Consider the following 24,265-nt stretch of genomic DNA (forward strand, 5'->3'; position numbering starts at 1 on the left):
GGGTGGGGGTGCCGACGAGGCGGGCGGGGCCCCGTGGCCAATGCTTGTCCCCCTGGGGGGACCGGCAGCTTCATTCCCACCCCTCCCTCTCCGGACCCCGCCCCACCCCGACACCCCCACTGCGCCCCTGAGTCTGTCTGTCCTGCTGTCCACTCACCCCACAGGCTCCCTCAGCGTCCCGCGGCCCCTGACCCCCAGGGGTTCACACACTGGGGTCCCAGGACAGAGGACAGAGCCAGGGGGCTCTTTGCTCTCAACTCCCACCTTACCCACTCTCCCTTTTTATTTTGTTTAAAAACATACATATTTCTATTGACTCCGGAGAGGAAGGGAGAAGGAGAGGGAGAGGAACATCCAGGATGAGAACTATCCCTCGGCTGGTGCCCTGATCAGGACTCTAACCATGGCCTCCCAGTTCCCAGGTCAATGCTCCACCGCCGAGCCATGCCGGCTGGGCCAGAACGGGGTTTTTAAAAATATATCTTATTGATTTTTACCGAGAGGAAGGGAGTGGGTTAGAGAGCTAGAAACATCCATGAGAGAGAAACATCGACCAGCTGCCTCCTGCACACCCACCCACTGGGGATGTGCCCGCAACCAGGGTACATGTCCCTGACCGGAATCGAACCCAGGACCCTTCAGTCCACGGGCTGCCGCTCTACCCACTGAGCCACACCGGCCAGGGCGATGGATCTGTCTTGTGTCCTGCCCTTCCCCCGCCCCTCCAGGTTCTGTCCCCTCTGTCCGACTCCATCCTGGGCGAGAAGACGGTGACCGTGTCCGAGGACAGAGTGTCGCTGACGGACCTGGCCGTCCAGCTGGTGGCCGGGCTGTCGGTTAGCCTGCACCCCAGCCCGGAGAACCCCCAGGTGGTCACCGCCGTGGCCCAGGCGGACGAGCTGCTGCGGGCCCCCAAGCAGGTGGGAGGCCGGGAGGCGGGGGGAGGGGGGCGGGTGGGGGCAGGGGGGGGTCTCAGAACCCCCTTCTAGAATGCAGGCCGAGGCCCCGCAGGCAAAGGCACCGTCTCACCCACGGGGACTTGGGGTGGACGTGGGCCACAGCGACCCCATCTGCCTGTTTTATTTATTTTATTTATTCTAAATATATTTCTATTGATGCCAGAGAGGAAGGAAGAGAGAAACATCAATGAGGGCAGAGGATCATGGACCGGCTGCCTCCTGCACGCCCCCTGCTGGTGGGGATTGAGCCTGCAACCCGGGCCTGTGCCCGGACCGGGAATCAAACCCTGACCTCCTGGTTCCTAGGTCCACGCTCGGCCCCTGAGCCAGGCAGGCGGGCCTCTGGGTTCTGTTTTAGGGTGTCTGTTTGCGGGGTGACCGGAGGAGCAGGTGTTGGTAGGTTAAGGCCATCGCTGACCTTCTCCTATGGGCCAGGCCCCTCAGCCAAGCCCTTCGGGGTCAGCAAAGGGGGTCAGGAGTTTCTCTTGAGCCTGAAGCTGAAACTGCCTTCAGCTCCCCCAGCTGCTGTGGCTCAGGGGCTGAGCGTCCACCTAGGAGCCAGGAGGTCAGGGTTCGATTCCCGGTCAGGGCACAGGCCTGGGGTGCGGGCTCCATCCCCAGTGGGGGGCGTGCAGGAGGCCGCCGGTCCATGATTCTCTCTCATCACGGATGTTTCTCTCTCCCTCCCCCTTCCTCTCTGACATCAATAATTTTTGTTTCAAAAGTTGCCTTTAGCTCAAAACAGTCTGCATCCCACAGAGGCACATCTTGGGGTGACCCCTTAGTGCTGTGTTCTGGAACTGGAGGGGCTGTAAGAGGGGGTGGGTGTCTAAGAGCGGAGACCGCCCCCTCCCAGTCGCCTAACGGGCTGTCATCTCCCCTCCTGCCTGCCCCTCTCCCCCCCCACCCCCCGCAGGAAGCCGTGGTCAGCACGTGGCTGCGGTTCAGCGACGGCTCGGTGTCGCCGCTGGACGTGTACGACCGCCGGGACTTCGCTCTGAGCGCCGCCTCCCTGGACGAGGCCGTGGTGTCCGCGCCCCCGGCCCGCGCCCCGGGGTGGCCGGCGGTGGCGGCCGCGGGGGAGGGCCAGGGCCCGCTGGTGCGCGTGGACCTCAGCATCGCGGGCACCTGCCAGAAGTCCCGGCGCCGCAGCGTCCTGGCCAGCGGCGTGGGCGGCGTCAGGGTCCGGTTCGGCCCGAAGGACGCGGAGGAGGACGCGGAGGGCGAGACCGGGAACCGCGCCAGCGGCCGGCGGCCCCAGGGCGCGGAGGCGGCGGAGCGCGGGGGCCCGGAGGCGCGAGAGGAGGGCGCGGCGCGCCGGGGCGGCCCCACGGCCGGGCCGCGGCTGCACCCCCAGGCGGCGAGGAGCAGCCGGACGGATGGGGCGCGGCCGCCCGCCTCGGGGCAGGCGCACCGCATCCCCCTGGACCCGAGCCGCTTCCCCGCGCAGGAGGCGCCGGTGGCGGCCGGGGCGGGGGCGGCGGGCGGCGGCCCGGCCCCCGGGGGGCCCCGCGGCCTCAGCGACCTGGAGATCGGCATGTACGCGCTGCTGGCAGCCTTCTGCCTGGCCATCCTGGTCTTCCTGGCCAACTGCGCCGCCTTCGCGCTCCGGTTCCGGCGGCACAAGCAGCTGCCCCCCGAAGGCGCCGCCTCCTCCGGGGGAACCGCCGGGGGAACCCACTCCCACGACTGGGTGTGGCTGGGCCGCGCGGCGGAGCTGCTGGATGGCGCCGGCCGGGGGTCCCCTCCTGTGCCCCTGCCACCAGCTCCGCCCTTACCGGCCCCCCAGGGGCCCCCGCGCGGCGAGGACCCCAGCCGCCTCCTGCGGACCGGGGGCGGCTCCCCGAGGCGGGCCCAGGGCCAGGCGCCCCGCGCCGCTGCCCCCCAGGGGGGCAGGCCGGGCCCGGACCCCCGGCCGGAGCCCCCGCCCTCGCCCAGCTCCGGGCGGAGGAAGGTCCAGTTCGCCAGCTTCCCCGGCGTTTCCCCCGAGACCGCCTCCCCCTCCGCCCCCAGCGGCCCCGAGGACGCCCCGTGGGTGTGCCCGGACAGGGGCCTGGGCGCCCCCCGCGAGCTGAGGACCCACCTGGACCCGTTCCGGGACGCCGTGTAGGACCCTCTGGCCAAGGGCCCGGGCCCGGCCCGCACCTCGTCCCCGGAGGCCGCCTGGGTGCTGGTGGGGGGGCCGGGGAGTGGCCAGGGGCGCGCAGGGCGGGGGAGGGAGGGGTAGCCAGGGGCGCGCTATGGCCCATTGGACGCGGGGAAGGGGCTTTGGTTCTGTAACCGGGTTTGTAGCCGCGGGGGGCGGGGCCCGCGCCAAAGCCGCGGGAGGAACTCTGGGGGCGCGTGTGCCATGAGTCCCACGGACAACACAGTCAAGCTACCAAAAATGATTTGTTTAAAAAAATGCAAAAAGGCAAATAAAAAGAGACGAAAAGAGCCATCTGTGGATGTTTCTGAGAAAAGAGCGAGGTCTACGCCAGGGCCCGCCCAGAGGCAGCTCCGGTCATTCCGCCCCCCTCCCCCTGTGGGTGCGGGCCAGGCCCTCCCGGGGGGCGGCTGCACCAGGAGCCCCCGAGAACTTGAGAAATGGAAACTGCGCGCGTGCTTGTTTAACACGTTTTCTCTTAATCCGCATTCCGCTGAAAAGTTCGGGACCTTGCCATCAAAGAAAACGCGGTAATCTCAAGAGAAACATCAAAAGTGCTTTATCCAAAGCGATGTCCATCACCAGCCACACATCCCCCATCTTCCAGGTCCCTGGTGGGCACCGTCCCAATAGAACTGTCCTTGTTCGGGGCAGACCATGCAGAGACCCCACTGTCCACGTCTGCGTCCGTGTGGAAGTGCCGCTCAGACAGGCGTGTGCCGTCGATGGGAACACGGGTCCTCTGAAGGAGCGAGACAGCAACACAGCACACACATCACATCGCATGGATATCAGCATGTGTGTGACTCCACGTACTGGGAAAATCCATATTAGTAAGCAGTACACCTGGTAGGTTGCCAATCCACTATATTTTTTAAAATATATATTTTATTGATTTTTTCCAGAGAGGAAAGGAGAGGGATAGAGAGTTAGAAACATCGATGAGAGAGAAACATCCATCAGCTGCCTCCTGCACGCCCCATACTGGGGATGTGCCTGCAACTGAGGTCCCGCCCTTGACCGGAACCGAACCCGGGACCCTTTGCGCCGCAGGCCGACGCTCTGTTCACCAAGCCACACCGGCCAAGACTGTGAGATTTTTTATTTTTTATTTATTTATTTTTTTTAAGAAAAAGGATAAGAACAGCTGTTGGGGAAGCCCTGATGCGGGCAGAACCCCTTCGTGTTTCAGGGAAGAGAGGCAGGTGATGGCTTGGAGGGGAAAGGGGGGGAAGGATACATCCGGGAAGGAGGCATGGCCGAGGGTTCGAAGGTAACACGGTATCAGCGACGCCAAACAGTGTTTCCGGCGGTTCCTTCCGAGAGCGCCGGCGGGTGGTTACCCTGTCCGCGTCCCGGTTTCCTTGGTTACAGCGTCCGCGTCCCGTTACCTTGTTACCGAGCGGATGCTCCCGGGATACAACGTAGCTTTGCGCCCTGCACAGCGGTTTCCGTTTTAACAGCCGCGTCTCCAAGCGGCTCCATCTCCGTAGATCCGTGATTTCACAGGCCCCCCAGCGCAGTTCTGACCGGCCCGGCGCCTGTCCGACCTGCCGACCGGCCGACCGGCCGACCTGCGCCCGGGCCCTGGAGCTGCCGTCTCCCCGGAAGAAAGTCCTGGACCTGGAGCGGCCGCCCGGTGACCCTCGGCCCCGGGAAAGGTTTCTGCGGTTCGTGCTGTGTGCGCTCCTGCTGCTCGGAGGGTCCGGGCTCAGCGGTCGCGCGGGGGGCGGGGGGGGGGGAGGGTTGGGGCAGAAGGTCGGACGGTGCTGTTTTGGGTGAAGCTCGGGTTGTGGGGATGCCGCTCACGTGCGTAATGCTGGCCCATGGGGTGTGCTCCGGGCGATGGGGGCGGGGTGTTCACAGAGCCGGGCGGCCTTCCTTACAGGACCGTTAGACTCAGGTGACCAGACATCCCGCTTTTGGCCGGACAGTCCCGATTTTTAACAATTTGTCCCGCGTCCCCGGCGTTTTAAAGAAGTTTTGATCGGCTGCCTCCTGCACGCCCCCTCCTGGGGATGGAGCCCGCAACCTGCCCCTGTGCCCCAACCAGTTCATACCAGGGACCCTTCAGTCCACAGTCCGGCGCCCTATCCACTGAGCCACACCGGCCGGGATGTTTCATTTCTGCCCTGAGTTACACGGAAACCGCCCGCGGCTGGCCTCGGGCAGGGACCTCAGGGTCCCCCGGACCCGCCGAGCTGCTCAGTTTGGAGACCCGACCCCCGAGGACAGGGGGAGGGAGTCCTCCTCCCTCAGACACGGCTGTCTGCGACGCCGGCCCCACGTGACAGACGGGGCCGCGGGCTGGGAGCGTCCTTCACAAGGTCACGGCGGGGAGGTCACAAGGTCAGGCTCAGGCCCCTGCCGGCGCCTCCGGAGACCATGGTCTCGGTTATTACACGGATACAGACTTTTCTCATCGACTTTCCTGCGGTTAAATTTTTAAAAAATGTAATGACACAGACACACAGGACGCAGGTCCAGTTAGTGCCCCGGAACGCGGACGGGGCCGGGAAACCGCGGGGGAGGGACGCCCGGCCTGGTCCCGGAGACCGGCAGAGGCCGCCGCCGGCTGTGAGGGGCCGTGGCTTACTCCCGGCCGCGTCCCGTCTGGACAGGAAGCGGCTGGAAATATGACTTTTAAATGATTTTTCCAATTTTGAAAGCAGCCCGCAAGCACTGTGAGGTTTTATTAAACGGCCGGCGTCACCTCTGCGGGCGCCTCGGATCCGTCCTGCTGGGCTCTGCCCTCTGCGGTCTGTCCTCCACAGCGGAGGCCAAGAGCTGTAATTAATTTAAGCGTAATTAACCCGACGTTTTCCTCAACAGAAGATGATCGGATGCCTCGTGTGTGTGTGTGTGTGTGTGTGTGTGTGTATGGGGGGGAGGCGCGTGGTGGAGCCCCCTGGAGGGGCCTGAGGGGCCCCACAGGGCTGGGAGGTGAAGGATGACAATGCAGCCCAGCCAGGCCAGTGTGGCTCAGTGGGTAGAGCGCCCGCCCGCAGACCGAAGGGTCGCAGGTTTGATTGCAGTCAAGGGCATGTCCCTCCGTTGAGGCCGGATGCCCCGTCAGGGTGTATCCCAGGCAGGGTGCCTGCAGGAGGCAACCATGGATGTGTCTCCCTCCCATCCCTGTTTCTCTGTGTCCATCCCCCTCGGTTCCACTCGCTTCTAAGAAAACCAGTGGGAAACTGTCCTTGGGTGAGGACTCAGGAAAAATAAAATCACTCAAGGAATCCAGGCCAGCCCTGGCGCCTGGAGGGAGGGCCCCGGCGGCAGCAGCGCCACCTGCTGGCCCAGGAGGGCCTGGCGGCAGCTCCCAGCAGGAGGCCCGGGGCAGCGGGCGCGGCAGGGGAGGGGCAGGTGTCGGGGAGCCCTGTGGTCAGCCGGGCTGGGCCTGGCAATGGAGGACCGCCCCCCCCCCCCGAGGCTCATGGCTCGGGGTGTCCTCGCCGTGACCTTGGCCGAGGGCGCCGCGGGGCTCCGCTCCGGCAGCGGGGCCTCTGCGTCCGCAGGAGGGAGCCTCCGCGGCCTCATTCCGGGGACGACGGGCCGCTGGCGCCGGCGTCCGGGCGATGGAGCCGAGACCGTCGGTCTGCGCTCGATGGGGCCATCCTGCTTTTTATTTTAACGCAGCTCGGTTTGCTGCGACCGGGACGTGTGGATGTTTTGGCCATTTTTATCTTTGTTTTTCCCTTCTGCCAGGGACAGTGGGAGGCTTGTTGGGCCCTGGCTGGTGTGGCTCAGTGGATAGACGTTGGCCTGCGGGCTGAAGGGTCCCAGGTAGGAATCTGGTCAAAAGCCACAGGCCCGGGCTGCAGGCTCGATCCCAGTGGGGGGCGTGCAGGAGACAGCTGGCCTATGATTCTCCCTCCTTATGGATGTTTCTCTCTCCTCCTCTCCTCCTCTCCTCTCTGACATCAATGAAAATCCTCCTAATACAGAGGGAACAGGCTAATTGACCATCACCCATCACAGAGACGGCTGCACCCACAGCTGAGGCCAAGTTCCCATGAGGAGCCTTAAGGAGCCATCAGCAGGGACCTGAGACGACGCCCTCCCCCGCCCCAGGGGGCTTGACGGGACCTCAGGCCACGCCCCCCATCCTGGCGCTGGGCCAGGGCACCTGAGGCCACGCCCCCCACCCTGCAGGGCTTGCCGAGGGTAGGACTGGCCGGGTCTGGATCTAGCCCAATAGCCCAATTGGGGGAGGGGGCGTGGCCAGGTCTGGGTCTCATTCAATTTTGAGGTGCGTGTGGGTGGGCGGGGACTTGACTCTGGGTCCCGTGGTGAGCCCCCGACTCCGACAGGAGGAAGGTTTTCCTATGCATTTTATTCATTTCCTTTCACCTCTGACACTTCTGTTATAAAGGGCGAATGGCAACATTAAATTATTTCCTCCGATGAACCCCTTTTAACGTGCACAAATCTCGTGCACCGGGTCCCTGGTATTTAAAATAAAAACTCGGCACCCGTGGGTGTCGGACAGCCCTTCGGAGCCCCGCCCCGCCCCCGTCCGTCCCCAGGGGCTTTCGCAGCTGCGTCTCCGGCTGTAGGACTTCCTCTGAGCCCAGCCCAGGCGGCTGCGGACGCTGCTGGTTCTGTGGTTCAGTTGTCACTCTGATGCGGTTGAGGGAGCGGCGAGAACTGGCATTCCCCTCGGCTGTGGTCGGCACACCCCGGCTCTCGAGCCACCTGCGGCTCTCTGGCCCCTGGAAGGCGGCTCTTCCACAAAACACTGCGGCCCGGGCCAGTCTGTATTGAGGACGTGGCGTTAGGAGAAATTTTAGTTTAAAAAAATGTGGCTCTCCAAGGAGAGGCCCATCGTGGTGCTGATGTTCGGCTCTGTGGACGGATGAGTCTGCGACCACATCTTGGTTCCCCCTTTCGAGGGTAAAGAACGCTGTGCCCCCCGGGGAGCCCCGTCCCCCCCGGGCCCGGCAGATGGTGCCGAGCTCAGCCTGTGGCCGCGGGAGCTGGCGGAGGAGGGGAGCGCCCGGTCGGCCGCGGCTCCGCGCAGTCTGGACAGTGAGCGGCTCCATCAGCCGCCCGCGTTCCGGAGCCGCCAGCTGCTCCCGGGCCGAGATCGACGGCGAGTAATGAAGGATCACAGAGCATCGAGGAGATGATTAGGGGAGCGGGGCCCCGAGGCTGTTCTCAGGAGCCGGGCTCTTCGCTAAGGGCTTCCTGACACATAGGATTCCCACGTGGGAGGAGGCGAGAGCGAAGGGATTCCAGGCGCGCGCGCGCGCGTGTGTGTGTGTGTGTGTGTGTGTGTGTGCATGTGAGTGTGTGTGTGTGTGACCGTTACAGGCAGCAGCCGGCCTTGTGTGTGTGTGTGTGTGTGTGTGTGTGTGTGTAGTGTGACCGTTACAGACAGCAGCCGGCCCTGTGTGTGTGTGGTGTGACCGTTACAGACAGCAGCCGGCCTTGTGTGTGTGTGTATGTGAGTGTGTGTGGTGTGACCGTTACAGACAGCAGCTGGCCTTGTGTGTGTGTGTGTGTATGTGAGTGTGTGTGTGTGTGTGTGTGAGGTGTGACCATTACAGGCAGCAGCCGGCCGTGTGTGTGTGTGTGTGTGTGTGTGACCGTTACAGACAGCAGCCGGCCTTGTGTGTGTGTGCGTGTGTGTGTGTGTGAGGTGTGTGGTGTGACCGTTACAGACAGCAGCTGGCCCTCCCGCACCATGGAGCACAGTGGGGCGGACAGTGAGGCTGGGGTCGGGTTTAGAACTGAATGTGGAGGGAAAACAGCCCACTGTGTGCTGAGCTCGCCTCACCGGCTCCAGAGCCCGGCTGAGCCCGCCGTCCTGCAGAGGTTAGACCGACCCCAAATGTTTTGTTTTTTTAATATGTTCCTGTGGATTTTTATAGACAGAGGGAAACAATAATGAGCATCATGGACAGGCTGCCTGCACCCCCCCACTGGGGATGGAGCCCCAAACCTGTGCCTGTGCCCTGGCCGGAACGGAACTGGGACCTCCTGCCCCGAGCCCCACAGCCGGCCGAACTGGTGACTCCGTGTGTCTGCTGCTCCGGCCCCAGCCAGGTCCATGCACTCTTTGCTCCAAAGGCCCGATTTCCCAGGAGCCCGGTGTCCACACGGACATTTAAAACGTGGACTCAGGCACCGCGGTGCGAGCAGGAGGGCCCGTCGCCCACCAGCTCTGCCGGGTGTCCCTAGGGCTCTGGTTCGGGGGGCGGGCTGGTCTGCACCACGTGGGACGGGGTGAGACGGAAGGCCATCGCCGCCCTGGGGCCTGGAGCTGAGCCGTGAGCGGGTTCCGTTGGGTGGTCGTTTCCGGGCGCCCTCTGGCGCCCTCGGGTGCAGCTGGGAAAGGTGCACCCTGAAGCCGGGGTTCAGGGACCGGGACCCCCACGTGGCGATGCCGGTGGGCGGGGCCGCAGACAGACCACACAGGGACTGGGTCCTGGGCCTCGGGAGGAGGCGTTTTAATAACAGGCTTTTACCAAAGTCCAGCTCAGAGGGAGTTAACAAAGTCAGGCCCAGAGGCGCGTAAAACAGACAAGCGCAGTGGCCCACGGGCCAGGTTCACTGTAAACTGTCCACGGCTCCTGGCTATACGGGTTTTGTTCAAAACAACGGCTCCTTCCGGCCCGCGACGGCCTTCAGTCCTGCAGCACCACCGCCGGCACCACCGCCGGCCGGGCGGCTCGGCACAGCCTCACTCAGCGTTCGCTGCCGGAGCGGCCGGGCCGGACACACGGCGTAACCGTTTCCTGGTTCGCCTCTTACTTCACTGGAAAAGCCGCGCCCACAGCTCACACAGGATGTACAGCAGCAGGTGAACGGCCTCCGTGCCGGCCGCGCCAGAGGCCAGAGGAGCGGCTGGTGACCGCGGCCGGACCGGTGAGTCCCCCGGCGTCCGCCCGCCGCCGGCACCGGGCCCTCTGCCCTCCACCACGAGGGGGGTTCGCTCCTCAGAACAGTCACGTCACACGCAAACACGCGTGCAAACCACGAGGAGCCCGCAGACACGCCGCCGGGCGCCGTCCCGAGGAGGCCCCTGCACTTCGGCTCCGGAGGCCCCGCAGCAGGCGAGCGCATGCCCGTCCGCCGGCCGGGGGCGCGCCGGTCGGCGAGGACGGGGACGCTCGTACCCGGTCCACCCTGTCAGGCCCTGCGGCTGCCGGGCGTCCCGGGCGCGGAGGCACGGGCGCGCTGGCGGTCGTACCGCACGGACACCAGCAGGAAGAGCAGCAGCGTGGCAGCCTGCACCGCGGCCAGCAGGAAGAAGTAGTAGTTGAGGTGGCAGTCGTTGATGTTGCCTGGAAGGCAGGGGGGCGTCAGTCTGCCCTCCCTCCCGCCTCCCTCTCTCCTCCCCTCCCCGCCTCCCCTCCCGGCGGCCCAGAGCCGCTGAGGCACCTGCTGGGGCTGGAGAAGGCCCCGCCCCATCACCCCCAGGACAACACCCCCGGGACCAGGAGGCAGGCGTGAGCCCAGGACCCGGTGTGCCCGCCCGCAGCAGCCTCCGGGGCCACCCTGTCCGGTGAGCCTTGGGGCGCTGGTGTCTGAGGTCGGGCATGTCCTGCAGGGGGCGCACAGACCCCACAGGGCATGGGGCCAGTGCAGAAAGCCTGCTGCCAGCCTGGGGGAAAGCCAGGCCCACGCTGAGCAGCAGCCTCTCCTCTGAGTGTGTTTACCCCAGGACGCCACCTGCTGGTGCCCGCTGGCGGAGACGGGGCTCACTTATTAAAAGGCAGCCACAGCCTCCGTTTCTTTAGCGGAAACAAGGAAGCCAGCGAGAACACCGGGAAGCTCGGTGAATAGCGGGGCCTGGTGAGGCCGGCTCAGGACTGGACGTCCGTGGACAGAGCAGCAGGTGCAGCCAGGCCGTGGGGAGGAGGCGCCGGGACAGGCAGGGTCCGGGCTCAGGAAGTGGCCCCGATGAGGCCCCGCCCGCCGGGCGGGCAGAAGCCAGGGACCCCGCCCACCCGCCCGCCCGGTGGTCCTCACCGAAGTCCGTGTGGCTGCTCATCCAGCCGATGGCCCGGGTGGACACGAGGGCCAGCAGCCCGGAGCCCACGAAGGAGCCGACGCCCGAGAAGAAGAAGAAGAGGCCCATGATGGCGCTCTGCATGGCCTTGGGCGCCGCCGCGTACGCAAACTCCAGGCCTGGGGGCGGGAGGGGGCGGGGGTGTGTGAGGCGCAGGGGGGCGGTCACTCCTCCGGGCCGGCCCCGCCCCCGGCAGCCCCCCAGAGGCCCCCCAGGAGCTGGGCCGGCGAACAGGCTTATGGGAGGCAGCTGCGCTGGGGCACTGAGCCGGCACCACGCCCTCAGGCGGCACCGGGCAGTCCGCGTGGTGCCCGGCGAGCGGACCCGAGGAGCCGCGCCCCTGGGGCCCGGAGGCAGTGCCGCCCAACACGCGGCCGCCGCTGCTCTCCCCCGGACCCCGAACCACAGCGCTCTGCCCGTCCCCCCGGCTCTCAGGTAAGAAACCAACCATGGGTTTATCCTTAGGATGAGGCCCGGCCCCACGCCCGGCGGCCCCAGGCGCCCCCCCCCCCCGCGCCCCCGGCCCCGGCCCCAGGCCCCCCCGGCCCCAGGCCCCACTGGCCCCAGGCCCCCCCCCCCCCGCCCCAGGCCCCAGGCCCCCCCCCCCGGCCCCCGGCCCCCCCAGCCCCCGGCCCCAGGCCCTCCCCCGGCCCCAGGCCCCCCCCCCCCCCCCCCCCCCCCCGGCCCCAGGCCTCACCGGCTATGCTTGCGAAGATCTCGCTGACGCCAATGAGCACGTACTGGGGCACCTGCCACCAGATGGGCAGGTCGGCCGCAAAGTACACGACGTTGCCGATGGTCTGGTTCACAGTGCCCTCCCGCACGAGGTCCAGCCGCTTGCTCTCCAGGATCCCTGCCGGGACAGGGTGGGCGGGATTCTGTGACCGTGCGGAGGGCCGGAGCCTGCCGAGCCCTCATGGACACGAGAACCGCGGGGAACCTCACGCCCCTGAACCCGTGGAGAGGCGTCCACTTGGCCACCAGCCCGTCAGCGTCCATGCCAGCACCCTCCCCACACCCCCGCTGAGGGCCAGCACCCTCCCCGCGCCCCCGCCGAGGGCCAGCACCCTCCCCGCGCCCCCGCTGAGGGCCAGCACCCACCCCGCGCCCCCGCTGAGGGCCAGCACCCACCCCGCGCCCCCGCTGCGGGCCAGCACCCTCCCCGCGCCCCCGCTGAGGGCCAGCACCCTCCCCGCGCCCCCGCTGAGGGCCAGCACCCTCCCCGCGCCCCCGCTGAGGGCCAGCACCCACCCCGCGCCCCCGCTGAGGGCCAGCACCCTCCCCGCGCCCCCGCTGAGGGCCAGCACCCTCCCCGCGCCCGCGCCGAGGGCCAGCACCCTCCCCGCGCCCGCGCTGAGGGCCAGCACCCTCCCCGCGCCCGCTGAGGGCCAGCACCCTCCCCGCGCCCCCGCCGAGGGCCAGCACCCTCCCCACACCCCCGCCGAGGGCCAGCACCCTCCCCGCGCCCCCGCCGAGGGCCAGCACCGCCCGGACCCCCGCCCCTGCTCGCCGCGCCGGGCGGCCCCTCACCGGCGGCGAAGGCGGAGCACATGACGAAGAACATGCCCACCGCGATGCGCTTGAGGGAGGAGGGCAGCAGCCCGTGCCGGCGCAGCACCGGGTCCACCAGCTTGTCCTTGAGCGGGATCAGCAGCAGGATGAGCACCGCGTCGAACATGGTGAGCCAGGCCGCCGGCACCTGGGAGGGGGCTCGGTCACGATCACGGCGGATGCCGGGGGCGGGCGGGGGTGGTGGGCTGTGCCGGGGGGTGGGGGGTGGGCTGTGCGGGGGCGGGGGGCTGTGCGGGGGTGGGGGGTGGGCTGTGCGGGGGCGGGGGGCTGTGTGGGGCAGCGGGGAGCTGTGCAGGGGGGGCGGGGAGCTGTGCCGGGGGTGGGCTGTGCGGGGGCGGGGGGCTGTGCAGGGTGGGGGGTGGGCTGTGCGGGGGCGGGGGGCTGTGCGGGGGGGCGGTCCCACAGGCCCCCCTCTCCGGGGAGAGGCTCAGTCCCCCGGGACGGGCACAGGACCCGGTCCGGACGGCCCTGCACTTCCTCTCCGGGACGAGGGGAGGGACCAGCTGGACAGCCAATGGCGGGTGGTGACGAGGGGAGAGGGACCAACTGGACAGCCATTGGCGGGTGGTGACGAGGGGAGAGGGACCAGCTGGACAGCCAATGGCGGGTGGTGACGAGGAGAGAGGGACCAGCTGGACAGCCAATGGCGGGTGGTGACGAGGGGAGAGGGACCAGCTGGACAGCCAATGGCGGGTGGTGACACCGGCAGCTCATTAAGGGCTGACACGGGAGCTCCTCCTCGGACCCGGCCGCTCACCGTGTGCGCCCTGCCCGCGAGGCTGGGGATCTCCGGGATCCGCAGGTGGAGGCTCTGCAGGACGTACGTGGTCTGCATCTGGGGGCACAGGCAGCGTTGGGGGCGCCGGCTCGGCCCCTCCCCGCCCCCTGCAGCCTCCCCCGCCGGCTTGAAAGCCGCGGACAGTCTGTCGGCCCATCACCCCGAACGGGTCCGGAGACTGACGGACGGAGTCGCCCCCAGGAGGAACCGGGGGGCGGGGCCCCGGACCACAGAGGGACCCCTCCCTCCCCCTGCTGCTTCAGGGAAACAGCAAAGCCCCCGTCAGCAGAGGCCGCACAGGAGCCGCACCGGCCCCCGCCCACCCACCTGGAAGTACACCGTCCAGTAGGGGATCAGGGCCAGGAACACGGGCACCACCTTGACCAGGGCCCGCACGTCCTCCACGGTGTCCTCCGTGAAGGGGCCGCCCCGGGACATCTTACAGGAATCAAACAGACCATGTTTAGAGGGCGGCCGGGGGGCGCCGCTGCCTCCGCTTGGGAACAAAAGGCAGGCGTTAGTGTCTCCCCGGAGCCCACAGGGCCACCCGGACCCCCGCCCACGCCGCCCGCCCAGGGCCGCCCACCGGGCAGGGCCCCCGCAGAGTCAGGCAGGCAGGTGCCCGAGGTCACCTCGGCCCAGGGCCTGACCCGCCACGGAGGCCTGTCCTTCCCTGGGGCCCACGAGCAGGCCCCGCCCGCAGCTCGGTGTCACAGCGAGCGCTCCGGCTCTGGGCGCCCAGACGGGCGGCTCTCCTGCCGGGCCTCCCCGTCAGTGAACGAGGACAGGACGCTGAGTCTGGGGATCCAGGACGGGGCTCTGGGGCTGCACGGGGAAGCCCTGCACCCCTGTTCTGCTGCGCCCACCCCGCCGGAGCCCACAGGGAGCTCTGGATCAGGCCCGTGCTGACCCTCGGGGCGCAGGGAGGCGCCCGTTCGGATGAGTTCAATGCTTCCTGTTGGACGGGAACCGCCCTGAGCCTGCTGCCCCTGCCACGTCTCCCTCCGTCACGGCCACGTGGCCGGGCAGCGGAGCCGTGTCCACCAGGAAGCCCCCTTGCAGGCTGTGGTCAGCAGTGGTCTGTCTTTAAGACAAGGGACACCCCGCCCCGCTCCCTGCTCGGACAGGAGGGTGAGGGCACAGACACCCCCACCCGCCCCGCTCAGCCAGCACCCAGCACCCAGCACCCAGCACCCAGCCGGCGTGAAAGGTGCTCAGACCGACGTGCCCGGGTCGGGGGCCGGCTCACCCGCCGGGGCCGGGGTCCGCGGGCGGCGGCCGGCGGCGGCAGGAGTACGCCAGGACCTTGGCCACGTCGGTGAAGGCGCTGCCGTCGGGCGGCTTGGTGACGAAGACGCTCAGGCCGCCCAGGAAGGTGAGGAAGGCCACGCCGATGCAGACGGCGGGGATGGCGTAGCCGGTCACGAAGCTCACGTTCTGCTGCACGTAGGCCACGCCGCCCAGCGCCACCAGCGCCCCCAGGTTGATGCTCCAGTAGAACCAGTTGAAGAACCGGCGGGTGGCCTCGGGGCCGCGGTCCTTCACCTGCAGGAGCCGGAGAGGCAGGGGCTGAGCGAGGCCCTCCAGGTGAGGCACACTCGGCGGGGGTGATGTTTGTTTAAACGTTTCTTTTTTTTTTTTTTAAATATATTTTATTGATTTTGTACAGAGAGGGAGAGAGAGAGAGAGTTAGAAACATTGATGAGAGAGTCATCAATCAGCTGCCTCTTGCACACACCCCCACTGGGGATGTGCCCGCAACCAAGGTACATGCCCCTGACCGGAATCGAACCCGGGACCTTTCAGTCCCCAAGCCGACGCTCTATCCATTTAGCCAAACCGGTCCCGGCTAAACATTTCTTTTTTTAAAATATATATTTTATTGATTTTTTTACAGAGAGGAAGGGAGAGAGAGAGAGAGCGAGAGCTAGAAACATCGATGTGAGAGAAACATCGACCAGCTGCCTCCTGCGTTGGGGATGTGTCCGCAACCAAGGTCCACGCCCTTGACCGGAATCGAACCTGGGACCCTTCAGTCCACAGATCAATGCTCTATCCACTGAGCCACACCGGTTTCGGCTAGAACATTTCTTATGTGATTACTGTCATCACAGCTCCATCGGAAGGCTTACAACCCACCAGGCCCTCACAAAGAGCACCTGCACCCCATCACCACCCCATCCCACAGGTCTGCGCTCTGCGGCTCTTAATTACGCTTCAACCCAGCCCGTCCGTCCAGGAGACCGCTCAGCGCCGCCTCTGACACCTGCGGGTACACCTGGCTGCCCTTAAAGGCGCAGGCTCACAGCCGCTGCAGACCGGCCCTCACCGCCGTGGGCTGGCCCCCTGACCACAGCCCGGAGAAACCTGGGGCAAAGAGGAAGCTGTGGCTGGAGCCGGAGCCGGCGAGGGGGAGGCAGGCTCTCCGCGGGCCCGAGAGGCTCCGACAAGGAGAGGGGGTCCCGGGAGTCTCCGGCACAATCCCTGGGCCTGGGGAAGAGGAGGCGGTTTCTGAGGGTGCACCCTCCCCTCGACAGACGCCCCCTCCCCTCGACGGACGCCCCAGAGCCCAAAGTGCTGGGCCGTCCGGGCGCAGGCCCACGGCTTCCCTTCCCACGTGGATTTCCACGTCTCCACGGACACAGGGTGAGCCCTCCGCCCGGAGTCGCTCCGGCCAGTTTCACTTCGTAAACTCAGAATCATGAGCCGGAGGCCGGGCTGGGCTCACCCCGGGACTGGCCAGGCTGCCGTCTACGTACAGGGTATGAAACGCCGGGCAACCTGCTCCAGGACCAGATCGGAACCCTGACCCACGTTACAAGCTTCTCAGTAACAGGCGAGGCTCCTCACGGAGCCCGGACGGCCAGGGACGGCCCCCACAAAAGCATCCTCTAAGCCAGTGGTCGGCAAACTCATCCGTCCACAGAGCCAGACACCAACAATACAACAGCTGAAATTTTTTGACCCACATTTTTTAACGTAAACTTCTAACGCAAGCCACTTCTTCAACAAAGACTCGTCCAGGCCGTGGCATTTTGTGGAAGAGCTGCACTCAAGGGGCCAGAGAGCCACACGTGGCTCAAAAGCTGCAGTTTGCCGACCACAGCTTTAAGCGGACGCGAGTACCTGGAGTGGATACTCGAACCCGGACTGCCCACAGGGCTGGGAAGTATCTGCCAGCTGCACTCACACAGCGGCCACCGTCTGGAACTGAAATTCCACTTTTTAAGTAAACGCTCCCCCTGCCATGTCAGGACTGGACCCGGGCCCCAGACCGGATGCTGGCATGGCGACTGAGTCAGCGATCTGTAGGGATTTGCTATCCTCTGAGACAGCTGTTCTGGAGTCACAGGCTGGACTCAAACACGCTGCCTGGAGACAGCGAGGAAAGAGGAACTGTAAGCAGAGAAGTGGCCACGGAGAAGACAGAACTCAAGACGTACAGAAAGCCTTTTTGGGGGGGTAGGGATGGGGGGAGCTTAAAGGGGAAGGGCCAGCCAGTGTGAAGCCAAGGAATGCAGGACGATTCGTGGATCCAGTGGCGCTCGGTCCCACGGACACGCCCAGAGCCTGTCGCCGGCTTGAGGAGTGAGCTCCCGAGGCCCCCCCTCCCGTGGGACCCGCCGCCCGCCCGGCTGCTCCAGCCTCCGAGCGCCCCTCGCCGGAGAGGGCTTGGGAAGCTCGGCCTGGCGAGGCCCCAAATAACCCGATTTCCGGGGAGCACGTGGGGCGCGGGCTGGGGCGCCCGGGGTCACGTGCCTGGGCCTCGGAGGGCCCGGCATCACTCCGTCTTAGTCACGTTACGTCACCGGCCCTGCACGCCCAGGGCAGAGCAGCTGTCACATGGCCGCTGGGAAGCCGCCCCAGGACCAGTCAGGCAGGCAGAGAAAGATGGGGGTGGCGGAGTGAGCGGGCCAGCTGGCTGCTTTGGGAGAATTCCTGACAATGCCCGGTGCCGCTGCTTCCCCTCGGGGAAAATAAAAAGTCTTCATGGGTAAAAGGAGCTTTTCTTCTCTCAGGCCCGGTCCATCGGGGGAGTGGTGACCTCCGGGGAGGTCGGCGTGGGGAGCACACGGGCGGGCCGTCTGCACAGCAACCACCCCCGGAGCCCTCGGCCGCGTCTCCACACCCGCCCCCGCCCGGCCCGCCCACGGCGTCTCCGGGGCAAAGACGTGCTGCGGCTGGCACCCAGCGCCGGCCGCCACCGGCAGCTTTCCTCGGAGGACAAGGGCCAGGACGTGACGGACGGGCCGTCCCAGACCGACCTGGCTGCTTCTCCCCAGCCCCATCCCGTCCCCACGCAGCCAGCGGGTGTGTGGAGCAAGGCCTGGCACAGGCCCTGCTCCTGCTCCTCCTCCTCCTCCGAGTTTGTTAGGAATGGTGACTCACAAAAAGGCACAAAAACAGCTCTGCCCTGGGGAACGGACGGCCGAGCCGGCTGCTCGCAGAGCCGTGGAGCCATGGAGCCATCTCCACCTTCACATCCACAGCCACGTCCCACCGACCAGGACCTCGCGTCCCTCCGCAGCCACCGGCCACCCCGTCTCCTCTCCTGGGCCCTGGCACCATGAGTCCACTTCTGTCCTCCCAGGCTGCCTGCTCTGGGCGTTTCCGAGTGAGCCAGCAGGGGACCATGGGCCTCTGGGCCCGGCTCCGCTCACACAGCATCGCGGTCTCAGGTCCACGCCCCCCCAACCCTCCCCTAGCAGGCGTGGGGCTTCCCCCCCTGTTCAGGGCTGCATACTATTCCACCGTCCATCAACATCGCCTTAACTTTTTATTTAAAGAAAAAACCTCTCAAGCGGAGAGAAAAGTTTGCAGAACAAGCCTTTGTACCAGCTTCCTGCTGTCCTCACACCCCGCCCGCCCGCTCTGGCCGCCAGCTGGTCTGAGCAGGGGCGGCCGGGGCACTGTGAGCTCTGGGGGGCCTTCTGGCGGGTCAGGGCTCCTGATTCTGCTCCTCGGCGGGGGGGGGGGGGGGGACCAGGGCGTAGCCCACACTCCGCTCTCCTCCGCGATGGAGACTGAGCCGGGATTTCACATCACTTTCGCTCTCACGAAACGTTTCTTTTCCTTCCCCCTGAGAGCCCGGGCCCCATGCGTGTATTCTTAGCTCCGAAAACGGGAAGTGCCCTGATTTGGCTGGCAGGCGGCAGAGGCCCCATCTCTGAGACACGCAAATCAGATCGGATCACTCCCCGGACGGAAACCCACACACGCTCCCCCCTGCACTGAACACAGACCTCAAACTCTATGCCGCGCCGTCCCTACAGCCCCGGGCCGGCCGGCCACCTTTCTTCCCACGTTTCTTTTCAAAGCGTTTGATGCGTAACCTCGTGTAACTTTAGGAGGCAGAAGTGGTGAAGGATGGGTATATGGACGTGTTGCAAGGCGACGTACTGTAGCCTCAGCAGCAGCAGCAAGGGCTCCTTCCCTTCCCGGCCCCAGGGCCTTTGCACCGGCTGATGTCCCACCTGGAAAGCTCCCAGGATGCCCCGCAGGCGCCCAGGCCGAGGGCCCCGCTGTCAAAGGGGGCGCCCCGTCCTTGCAGCTCCGCTTTGCCACCCATCCCGGTGCGGACCCCCCTCCCCAGGCCTCGCCTCCACTTGCCCCCCTTCCCCTCGGCGCCTGGCTCACCTGGTCGGCGCCGAAGGGCGTGATGTTGGCCTTGACGGCGCCCACGCCCAGGCCCACGACCACCAGCGCGCCGAGCGCGGCGGGCGCGCAGTAGCGGGCGGGCGCGTCGGCGCAGGGCGGCGCGGAGCAGTTGCGGCCGCCCGGGGGACGCGGGGCCCCGCAGAGCGCGGCGCGCGTGGCGGGCGCGGCCAGCAGCGGGAAGGCCAGCATGCCCAGCAGGTAGAGCGCCAGGCTGAGCAGGATGGCGCGCGCCCGGCCGAGCAGCGCGTCGGCGAGCCAGCCGCCGAAGGGCGACACCAGGTAGGTGAGGCCCATGAAGAGCAGCAGCGCCTGGCTGGCCTGCGCGCCCTCCCAGCCGAAGCGCGTGCCGTTCAGGAACAGCACCAGGTTGGCCGTGACGCCGTAGAAGGCGGCGCGCTCCAGCAGCTCCGTCAGCAGCACCGCGGCGCACGCCAGCCGCCGGCCCGCGAACGCCGCCCGCCGCGCGCCCAGCAGCGGCGCCCGCTCCTCCGCGCGCCCGCCCGCGCCCTCCATGCGCCCACCCGCCGGCTCGCTCCGCTCCGCGGCTCTGCCCGGCCCCGCCCGCGCCCTTCTCGCGAGACCGGCTTTCCCCAGCCCCCACCCCCCCTGGGCCCGCCCCTCGCGCGTTCTCATTGGGCCGGCAAGCCACCCACCGCTCAGCCCGACGGGAACTTCCGGCGCCGCCCCGGAAGTTTTCCAGAGCGGAGCCCCACTTCCGCCGCCGGTAGGGTCGCGGGGCGGAGGCAGTTCCGGGGATCGGGCTTTGCGGGCGGCGGCTGGGCTGGAGGTCCCAGAGCCCCGCCGCGGGGAACCGAGGCTGCGCGCGGTGGCCCGGGAGGGTGCATCGGCCGGCCGGGTCCGGGTGCCAAGGCCGGGCCATGCCCAGGGCCCCCTGCTGGCGCTCCTGCCCGGGGACAGGGGTCGCTGCGGGGGGTGCAGATTCTGCGGGGACGTGAGCGCCTGGTGCCAGGTGAGCGCCGGTCTGGCCTCTGCCCTCCACTGGATGCCACCTCCACCCCAGCTCCTGGGTTGTCACCAGAAAGGTCAGGGTTCGATTCCCCGTCAGGGCCCATGCCCAGCTTGTGAGCTCCATCCCCAGTAGGGGGCGTGCAGGAGGCAGCCCATTGATGTTTCTCTCTATACCTCTCCCTTTCTCTCTCAAAGCCATAAAAACTTTTTTTTTTTTTTTTTTTTTTTTATGTCCCCAGACATCCCCATGTTGCCCCGGGCTGCAAAGTCGACCCCACGGAGAACCAGGGTTCTGGAACAAGCCACGCCCAGAGTCGGTGTCCCTGTCACGTGGCTGGCATCCTGCTTGCCTCCAGCTTTCAGCTTCTTAGAAGCCTTTTTTCTTTTAAACATTTATTTTATTGATTTTATACAGAGAGGAAGGGAGAGGGATAGAGAGTTAGAAACATTGATGAGAGAGAAACACCGATCAGCTGCCTCCTGTACGCCCCCTACTGGGGATGTGCCTGCAACCAAGGTACATGCCGCTCTGTCCACTGAACTACACCGGCTAGGGCAGTGGTCGGCAAACTCATTCGTCAGAGCCAAATATCAACAGGACGATTGGAATGACTTTGGAGAGCCACATGTTTTTTTAAACTTAAAATTCTTCTAACGCCACTTCTTCAAAACAGACTCGCCCAGGCCGTGGTGTTTTGTGGAAGAGCCATGCTCAAGGGGCCAACCGCGGTTTGCCGACCAGTGGGCTAGGGCGTAAGTTCTGTTCATTTCAAGGCATCCCTGTTGCAGCACGGCTCCCTGGCTGCAGACGGCCGAGGCGGAGGGGGAGCGGGGACAGAGCCAGCCCGTGCAGTGGGGCCCAGACCACAGCCCAGGAGCCTGCGTGTGCGTCCTTCCAGCTGGCAGAGCGGGCGGGTTTCGGTTTCACGGGGGATGTGAGAGCCTGGCTGGGGCGGTGAGGGGTGTGGACTCGCCCTCTTCTCAGGCTCTCATCTGGCCTGTGAACAGCGCCCTCTTCTGGATCCCCTCCCTCCTGGGTCCGCAGGAGGCCGGCTTTGGCCAATAGGGAGGGCGGAGGGCGGGGAGAGGGCGGACTGGGAGAAGTGCAGCTGTTCCTGTTCACGGATGTGGGACCACACCCAACAGGTCTATATATATATATATATATCTTAATGTCTTCATGGATTTCCGAGAGAGGAAGGGAGAGAGAAACATCCATCTGCTGCCTCCTGCACCGCCCCCTCCCCATTGAGCATGGAGCCTGAAACCCAGGCCTGTGCCCTGACCGGGAATCCACCGTGACCTCCTGGTTCATTGAGGGCGCTCAACCACTGAGCCGCACCGGCCGGGCATCCATCTTAATGACCCCGATTCCTTACAGGCGTCTGAATCCACGTGGAAGGATCACCGGCAGTCACAAGTGAACTTGTGTTTCAGGTCAGGCCTTTCAGAAAAGATCAAAGGAAAAGAACTGGAGGCCGAACCCAGGATAATTCAGATGATAACGGCACTTCCAGCCCCCGGGGAAAGAGTGGGGCTGCAGAAAATCCCCCGGAATGGCGTCCAGAAGAGCGTTGAGAGGGAACGAGGGCAAATATAAGACCTCGCGAGGGGGATGCATCGCCAAGCCTCCCACGAAAGCCCTCAGGAGGCGTCTGTTGATTTAATTTCAAAGAGACCTAAAGCTAGGCTGTGTAAAGCTCACTTCCGTTAACAGCAAACTGAAAAGAATATTGGAAATGCACAGATAACGGTCATGTCCTTGGCAGAGCGCTCCCAGGAGTCCTGTGACGCGTGCTGGACACACGCTCAGGAAGGAAAGCGCCGGTGACCGTCGGGGTGTCGGGGGCGGCGTCGGGGTGTCGGGAGCGGCGGTCCCTCGGTGCTCCCCAGCCCGGACCCCGGACCCGGGGCTAGGAGCCCACGTGACCTCGGCCCATCCAATCAGCAGGCGTCCTCTGCTGGTTGGCGGTGATTGGGACCCGCGTTGGTCCCGGACTTACCTGGGGGACCAGGAAAAGAGACCCGCGTTTGTCCCGTGGAGAGGGGCCTGGCGTTGCGGGGACACGGACACACACACACACACACACACACACACACACACGCCGCGGGGAACCCCAGAGTGAAGCAGCCAGAAGGATCGGGAATGAAGAGAGAGAGACCTGGTTTCAGAACGGCCTTCCCAGGCCTGTGTTAGGTCGACTTTGTTGTTTTGTTTTTTTTTTGTTTTTATTCCTGGACATTTCATTGGGGAGCCCGTCCATCCTCTTCCCGATGAGAACTGAGCCAGTCCCAGCTCAGACAAGCACACACACGCACACGTGTGTACACGGCGAACAGAAGAAGGGCAGGTGCTGAGGACACAGTGCAGACCACACGGTCCAAAACGCGGAATGCAAAGGCAGCCGTTCTCGTCCCTGAGCCAGAAGCTCCCCGCGGGGACTGTGATCCGGGAACCGCCTCCCTGAAAAGCCCGCCGTGTCCTGTGTGTTCCGCGGGGCCGTCCGTCACTCGCGTGGAAACCGCGGGCCCTGGCCCTGGCCCAGTTCCTCTTCCGGGAACCTGGGGCGCTGCGCGCAGACCTGGCTGCAAGCCGCTCGTTACAATGTTGCCTGAAGCAGCAAAACGCCGGCTCGGCCACCTTGTGCAATTAGAGGGCAGTGATTGCATCCGGATGGAGGTGTGCGGGATACTGTGTAGCTGTTCACGGGGCCCTGGCCCTGCGCGGAGCCGCGGGCTGATGGATGGCTCTGTGCTTCCTGTGCGGGTGACAGATCTCAGCTCCCGGACTGGACTGCAGCCCCCATCCATCAGCTCCCGGCCGGCCGAGGTGGGCGGGGCCCATCCGGTTCTCAGCTCAGGGTCTTGCAAAACCGAGATCTCATCCGGGCTCCTTCCAGCCCCTGCGGTTGTGGGGAGTCTCGTTCTTTTAAGGCGAGGGTTTGAGGCGCCCATTTCCTGCCGGCTGTCCGGGGGGAGAGGGGTGCCCCCAGCCTTTGGGTCCCCCAGTGTCCTTTCCACGTCGCCCCATCATCCCAGAGCCACCAGCAGGGACGTGCTCTGACGTCAATGCCTGCCGTGCACTAACATTGGGAAATGCTCGGCCTGCAGACCGAAAGGTCCGGGGTTCGATTCCGGGCAAGGACACGTACCTTGGTTGCGGGCACAGTAGGGGGTGTGCAAGAGGCAGCTGGTCGTTGGTTCTCTCTCATCGATGTTTCTAACTCTCTATTCCTCTCCCTTCCTCTCTGTGAAAAATCAATAAAATAAAAATAAAAAAGGAACGAGGTAAAGAGCCGTGAGGAGTTCACTCCTGTGCAGAGTGGCCAGCACACGGCCTCTCGATGCGGGGACACCGCTCAGTGCCTGGGGCAGCGCTGGGCACGGGTGCGTCACGTCTGGGGGAACCTGAGGTCCGGGTGTTCCCGGAGCCTGGGCCCCGGGCAGGGGGGGCCGGGGGCGGGGAGGGGGGCCGTCCTGACCTCCGTGCTGACCACAGACGGGTTACCGTTACGCAATCCGGTGAGTTAACGATTTATGAGAAGGAGCGTGGCTGTGCAGGGCTGTACCGAAGCGGTTAGGGCGCCCTCCCTCCGCGGACCGGTGTCCTGCCGCCCAGACACCCGGCCTCGGGCAGCCCCTGCGTCCAGGCGGGGAGAGGACGACAGGACCGTCTTTGGGGGAACTGGTCCGCCGGTCTCAGGGCAGAGCGCGCCCCACCCCGGCGTTCCTGCCCCAGCTCCTGCAGCAGCTCCGGGGCAGTCACCTGGGTCCGGAAACCCCGGTTCCTGTCGAAACCCGAGAAGCTGTGCTTCCTCACACCCACGGGTCTTTAAAAAAAGTTTTTTTGGTCGCTCTCAGGGGCCCGGGTGAAAGCCAGGGTTTGGAGACCACAGCTCTGTCCAAACCTCCTTTCCTCTGAGCAGACAGCGAGGCCCCCGCTCCCCGCCTCACTCTCCTCCCCGCTCCGCCCCTGCCAGCATCTGCCGCAGGGAGGGGGGTGCAGAGGCCAAACCTCCGACAGACACAGGAGCCGCCGCTCGGGAGGCCCAGGCCAGAGGGAAGGGAGGAGGTGGGGACCCTGGAGCCGGTTCTGAGGTGCCTTGGCCCAGAGGTCCAGAACGCGCCCCGTCATCACCGGGGAGCCCCCGCCTGTGTGCGCT

General features: G+C 65.9%; 2 protein-coding genes across 2 annotated transcripts in view; one reads left to right on the top strand and one right to left on the bottom strand.

The window, feature by feature from the left end:
* Positions 1 to 3,116, top strand: part of TMEM132C (transmembrane protein 132C) — a 48,512-nt gene extending 45,396 nt beyond the window's left edge. Inside the window, exons 8-9 of the mRNA XM_045576116.1 lie at positions 729 to 920; positions 1,876 to 3,116. Of these exons, the coding sequence (XP_045432072.1) occupies positions 729 to 920; positions 1,876 to 3,069 (1,386 nt within the window). The 3' untranslated portion in view covers positions 3,070 to 3,116. The remainder of the gene's footprint in view (positions 1 to 728; positions 921 to 1,875) is intronic.
* Positions 3,117 to 10,139: 7,023 nt separating this feature from the next.
* SLC15A4 (solute carrier family 15 member 4) lies at positions 10,140 to 19,646 on the bottom strand. Its single transcript, XM_036422964.2, has 8 exons — positions 19,113 to 19,646; positions 14,725 to 15,020; positions 13,803 to 13,971; positions 13,455 to 13,532; positions 12,656 to 12,824; positions 11,823 to 11,978; positions 11,086 to 11,244; positions 10,140 to 10,397 (listed from the first exon to the last, which is right to left on the bottom strand). The coding sequence occupies exons 1-8, from the start codon at positions 19,644 to 19,646 to the stop codon at positions 10,243 to 10,245; spliced, it is 1,716 nt and encodes a 571-aa protein (XP_036278857.1). The 3' UTR covers positions 10,140 to 10,242.
* Positions 19,647 to 24,265: the final 4,619 nt, after the last annotated feature.

The sequence above is a fragment of the Pipistrellus kuhlii genome, unplaced genomic scaffold, assembly GCF_014108245.1.
Source record: "Pipistrellus kuhlii isolate mPipKuh1 unplaced genomic scaffold, mPipKuh1.p scaffold_m20_p_74, whole genome shotgun sequence".
Classification (NCBI taxonomy): domain Eukaryota; kingdom Metazoa; phylum Chordata; class Mammalia; order Chiroptera; family Vespertilionidae; genus Pipistrellus; species Pipistrellus kuhlii.